This window comes from Lolium perenne, chromosome 4 (genome assembly GCF_019359855.2).
Source record: "Lolium perenne isolate Kyuss_39 chromosome 4, Kyuss_2.0, whole genome shotgun sequence".
Taxonomy (NCBI): domain Eukaryota; kingdom Viridiplantae; phylum Streptophyta; class Magnoliopsida; order Poales; family Poaceae; genus Lolium; species Lolium perenne.
Genome location: NC_067247.2, coordinates 71,094,111 through 71,100,110, shown reverse-complemented (window position 1 = coordinate 71,100,110; position 6,000 = coordinate 71,094,111). Strand labels below are relative to the sequence as shown.

Here is a 6,000-nt window from a genome sequence, read left to right as displayed (position 1 = left end):
TTTTTGGGCTGGGTCACACACAGGAGTATGTAACACTAGTACCTCTGATCGAGCTTAGTAGAGAATGACACTGTATTAATCACCACACAGTATTCCGAACTTAACAGGTCGCTATAAATTAACCCAATTGGCCACGCATCACCAGCCCGATTGCGTTATTGGATGGCGTCACCATCGTGACGTGGGCCAACCCCTTCCGTGGTCCCGCCTCTGCCCTATATATACCCGGCTATCGCAACTCACACCAGTCACACAAGCTCGCTTAGTCACTACTAGTTTGCTTAATTAGCTGCTGCAACGTGAGCTGCTGCCATGGACGAGCTGTTTCTCCTTTCGGTTCTTCTGGCGGCCGGAGCGGTGGCGCTGCTGCAGGTGCTGAAGGTTACCCTGAACCCGATCAGCGAGAGGGCGCCGCCTGGGCCGTGGAAGCTTCCGGTGATCGGCAGCATGCACCACCTGGTGAACGTGCTGCCACACCAGGCACTGAAGAACCTCGCCGACGCGCACGGCCCGCTGATGATGCTGCAGCTGGGGCAAACGCCGCTGGTTGTGGCGTCGTCCAAGGAGACTGCACGGCTGGTGCTCAAGACCCACGACACCAACTTCGCCACACGGCCGAAGCTCCTGGCCGGCGGAATCGTCGGCTACGAGTGGGCCGACATCCTCTTCTCCCCCTCCGGCGACTACTGGCGCAAGCTCCGCCAGCTCTGCGCCGCCGAGATCCTCAGCCCCAAGCGCGTGCTCTCCTTCCGCCACATCAGGGAGGACGAGGTATATACGAACATCCAACCTGATATTAACTAATTATTCATTGAACGTGGCAACAAAAGATGATGGCAGATTAAATTGAACTTACAATACTAACTAAAGCGTATAGTCATGTCTGCATGTGGCAACAGTTGACAAGAATGCTGATCTACTATGTAGTTAGGCATGTTTTAATCTCTGCGGACCATTTTATATATGAACACTAGTTAATTCAGACAACGGATCGCGCATGCATGCAGGTGGGGATGCTGGTGGAGCAGATCCCCGCGGCGGGGCCATCGACGCCGGTGAACCTGAGCGTCATGTTCCATAGCACTACCAACAACATCGTTGCGCGGGCGGCATTCGGGAAGAAGAGAAAGAACGCGGCGGAGTTCATGTCAGCCATCAAATCCGGCGTGGGCCTCGCGAGTGGCTTCAACATCCCCGACCTATTCCCCACATGGACCACCGTACTTGCCACCATCACCGGCATGAAGCACAGCCTGCAGGGCATCCACAAGACAGTGGATGCCATCCTGGAGGAGATCATCGACGAGAGGAACGTCGCCCGCGCCGACAAGATCAAAGCCGGCGCCACCGAGAACGTGGACGAGAACCTCACCGACGTGCTCATCGGGTTGCAAGGGAAAGGCGGCTTTGGTTTCCACCTGGACAATAGCAAGATCAAGGCCATCATCCTAGACATGTTCGCGGGCGGAACGGGGACGTCGGCGTCAGCGATGGAGTGGGGGATGTCAGAGCTAATGCGGAACCCAACGGTGATGGCGAAGCTTCAAGGGCATATCCGTGAGGCGTTCAAGGGTAAGCCCGTGGTGACGGAGGCCGAACTGCAGGCGAGCGACCTCCGGTACCTGAAAATGGTGATCAAGGAGGCGCTTCGGTTGCACCCGCCAGCGCCGCTGCTAGTGCCCCGGGAGAGCATCGACGTGTGCGAGCTGGAAGGGTACACGATCCCGGCCAAGTCACGCGTCGTCATCAACGCATGGGCCATTGGACGGGACCCGAGGTACTGGGATGCCGCTGAGGAGTTCCAGCCGGAGCGGTTCGAGGACGGCACCGTGGATTTCACAGGCAACAGCTATGAGTTTCTCCCGTTTGGCGCTGGCCGCAGGATGTGCCCCGGGTTCAATTACGGGCTGGCCAGCATGGAGCTCGCCCTCGTCAGCCTGCTCTACCACTTCGAGTGGTCGCTGCCGGAGGGTGTCGCTGAGGTGGACATGGAGGAGGCCCCCGGCCTCGGCGTGCGCCGCCTCATGCCTCTGGTTCTCCTGGCCACGCCCTTCGTCCCCGTCGTCGCGTAGGCAACATATGTTTTGATGGCACACCTACTTGTGACGTGTCTGTCTCTACCTTTAGTATTTGTGCGCTGCAGTAACGGTAAGGCATGTCTCCTAAGTGTGTTCCCCGCGTGCCTGCTCGCGTGTATGTATGATAAAACACGTTGTTTGCATTGATAATATAAAGTGTGTACTTCTTATATTTTGGCAAACTAAAATATTGGATTGCCAAAATGTTTTATATTAGTGAATAGAGGAAGTAATGGTTGTGTGATGTACAAATGTATAAGCACAATGTAATAGTTGAGGACATCGATCCGTATACGTGATCGATATATGCTCAGTGTGTCTATAATGTACTGTATAGCCATGATTGGAGCAAGCCACGGGCCAAAATCTAATCGCAAAAATACTGCTACAAAAAACTTATGTCTAACACACACAAAATTAGTATGATTGCAATGGACGGAGATTTGGTGTATAGCACGAGTGATCTCGTTTAAAAAAAAGAGTCAAAAATTATATTTTTGTGTTTCAAAAAATTCTGAAAAAAATCTGCATATATGCAAAAATGACAAAATCTGCATATTTTTTATATTTTGTAAAAATCAGATTTTGTCATTTTTATCTAGTACAAAATATGAAAAAATTCGGGTTGAAATTTTGCAGGATTATTTTGAGATATATCACTAACAATCTCCAGAATTATTTACAGATTTTTTAATAACTATTAAAATTGTTTTTTATTTTTTAAAAATAGCAAGAGTACTAGAGCTCGAGAACCAAACTCTGTTGCAAAGGTAAATATATATATTTTCAACTATTGTCACCGACCCAACAAAATATACATATAGTTTAGGTAGATGCTTTGGTTGGAGGAACTTTTCGGTTTAGTGATTTGCGGATTGGTTGGATATTGAGGTTATATAAGAATAAAATATCTTCACATGTTCTGTTCCTAAAATTGACAATAAAAAGTTGTTAAATAAGTGAATTAACTAATTGGCAAAGCAATATTAGAAGGGATAATTCAACCGCGCATTCTTGAGACACACTCATGGGCATGCAGTTTTGGCTCCCGATCTATTTGCTCCTGTTATCTAGACCACTATACAGTCAGCAGCAAAAAACAGGAATAGGTTTGGTCGACACGTAGCCGTGTCCCACGGCACAGTAAGGAGCAGGTGACGGCGAGCTTGCCTGAGATTGACCAGCGTTCGGTACTGACCGACATGGACCTGAGAACATGTAGGTGTGGGATACCCAGACCATGGTACATGAAAACGTGATCTTCCATTAACACATGTTGTGCAGAACAGGGTATTACATGATGATTGGTGATACAGTACAATTCACTTACACGCTAGGGCACCTAAACACAGATCAGCCATAAGCATATACTCCCTCCGTTCTCTTTTAATTGACTCAGATTTAGTACAACTTTATATTAAATTTGAGTCAATTAAAAAAGAACGGAGAAAGTACAAGCATATTTTATATAAGCTTGTGCGTAGACTGGCGACAGACATACAGTAAGCTAAAAGGTTTACTGAAACTAGTCCGGCCTACAACATATGCCTGGGTAGCTACATACTTCATTTTGTGTCAGATCCCAACAGCAGGGTGATTAGGACAGCCAGCACTATCAGCGTGGCAATTGTGTTGATGATGGAGACAAGAAGATTTGCATGCGCCACCTAGACTTCCATCTGGTGAGGATTGCTTTGTCCATGAGCATGTAGACCCGGGTACCAAACCGCATTTCCGCATGTATTACCTAGAATGGAAGAGGCAGAGCCGTAGCATGAGAGCACTTCCCCGGAAGGGCACGCTAGCATAAACACTCCGCGTCATAGGAGGCCAGCAGCTGCGACGGTGTGGCACTGTAGCCTTTCTTCTCTCACGATCACACTCACGAACTGACGCACGAACAGAGAGGAGACAATGACAGAGATTTGTTGCTGTGTAATGCCTACAGCTTTTCTGTTGCTCTCTTCCTTTTATTCAGCAAAGCAGCGATCGTGCATGCTCACACGTTGCCCACATTGATCGTGCCATCCCACGACCGAGCACACGAGCTCACCACGCAAGGATCGGATCAGAAAACAAAGACCAAATCCTAACCTATCTGTTCCTAGCAAATAGCTGACGGAACAACTAACTTAGCTACCTGACCAAACTGAACTTACTGACGAAAACTAAACAGACACTTATTACTGACACACTGAGAATCTCCTCCTAATCTATGTGCCCTTCACCTTAACGATGCCAATTCGATGGCACACGACCAAGTGCCTTCGTCATGATGTCAGACAGCTGATCCGCAGTATGTACGAACTGGACGTCGATGTCCTTGTTGTCGACACACTGGCGGATAAAGTGATACCTGATTTCGATGTGCTTGCTTCGGTCGTGGAAGACCGGATTCTTCATCAGCGCTATGGCTGACTTGTTGTCGACGTGGAGCTCCACCGCGCCATGCTTGCGACCAAGCAGTTCATCGTGGAGCCGCCTGAGCCAGATCCCCTGGCAAGCGGCAGCAGTCGCAGCAACGTACTCCGCCTCGCATGAGGAGAGTGCGACAATCTTCCGCTTCGCTGACTGCCAGGAGATGGGACAGCTGCCGAGGAAGTACAAGACTCCGCTCGTGCTCTTCCGATCGTCGACGTCGCCGGCCCAGTCAGCGTCGATGTAGCCGACGAGCCTGGCCTTCGCGTCCTGGCGTGCATACGTGCACCCATGGTCCTTCGTCCCAGCGATGTAGCGCATCAAGTGTTTTACTGCGCTCCAGTGCTCGCTCGTGGGTGCCTCCATGTATCTGCTGAGGTAGCCGACGGCGTAGCAGATGTCGAGGCGTGTGTGGACGAGGTAGCGGAGCCCACCGACGATGCTGCGGTAGAGGGATGAGTCCACCGGCGCTCCGCTTCCCTTCTTGCTCAGCTTCAGCCGATGCTCCATGGGCGTGGCGGTGGCGTTGCAGCTAGCCATGCCCATTTTGTCGAGCGGCTTGTCTGCATAGGCAGACTGCCCCAGCTTGATGCGCCCAGGCTGCTGTACGACCTCGATGCCGAGGTAGTAGGACAACAGCCCCATGTCGCTCATCCGAAAGAGCCCCATCATCTCCTTCTTGAACTCCCCAATCGCCATGGCAGAGGCGTCGGTGACGATCAGATCGTCCACGTAGACTCCGAGCAAGAGCCGCTCCGTGCCCTTGCCGCGCGCGTACATCGCGTGCTCGGAGGGGCACTTGGTGAAGCCGAGCGCGATGAGGCTGCTGTCCAGCTTCGAATTCCATGCCCTTGGAGCCTGGCGGAGCCCGTATAGCGCCTTGTGGAGGCGCAGCACCTTCCCCTACGATCCGGCCTTGACGAATCCAGGGGGCTGCGCCACGTACACCTCCTCCTCGAGCTCGCCGTTGAGGAAGGCGGACTTGACATCGAGATGGTGCACCGCTCAGGCCTCCTGCGCGGCGACGGCGAGGAGGAGCCGGATGGAATCGAGCCGAGCGACGGGGGCAAAGACTTCCTCGAAGTCAACTCCCTCTCGCTGCACATAGCCCTTGGCGACGAGGCGGGCCTTGTGCCTGACGATGCTCCCTTTCTCGTCCCTCTTCACTTTGTAAACCCACTTCAGCCCAATGGGCTTCTGGCCCGGTGGGAGATCCACCAGAGACCAAGTGGAGTTCTCCACGATGGAGGCCATCTCCTCCTCCATTGCTCTGCTCCAGCTTGCGTCGCGGAGCGCTTCGGCCACGCTCCCTGGCTCCTCCGCCGTGGGAGCAACACTCACTCCGCTTGTTCTGGCAGCGCTGCGTCGGCGCCCAGGATGTTGGAGATCCGCCGGTAGCGGTGCTCCTCGCCCTCGTCGAGTTCATCGAACAGCTCCGGATCTAGAGCTGATGGAGTCGTGGCGAACTCCACGGGCGGCGCCGCGGTTTCGGGCTGGATCGGCG

General features: G+C 52.5%; 1 protein-coding gene across 1 annotated transcript; it reads left to right on the top strand.

Annotated features, from left to right (window-relative positions):
- Positions 1–312: 312 nt before the first annotated feature.
- On the top strand, positions 313–2,072 carry LOC127348434 (premnaspirodiene oxygenase-like). Its single transcript, XM_051374463.2, has 2 exons — positions 313–771; positions 1,008–2,072. Exons 1-2 carry the CDS (start codon positions 313–315, stop codon positions 2,070–2,072), a joined length of 1,524 nt encoding a protein of 507 aa, XP_051230423.1.
- The last annotated feature ends 3,928 nt before the right edge of the window (positions 2,073–6,000 follow it).

Coding starts and splice junctions, on each gene's coding strand:
- LOC127348434 (XM_051374463.2), top strand. CDS start 313: ATGGACGAGCTGTTTCTCCTTTCGGTTCTTCTGGCGGCCGGAGCGGTG. Junction 772..1,007: donor GCCACATCAGGGAGGACGAG/GTATATACGAAC, acceptor GCATGCATGCAG/GTGGGGATGCTGGTGGAGCA.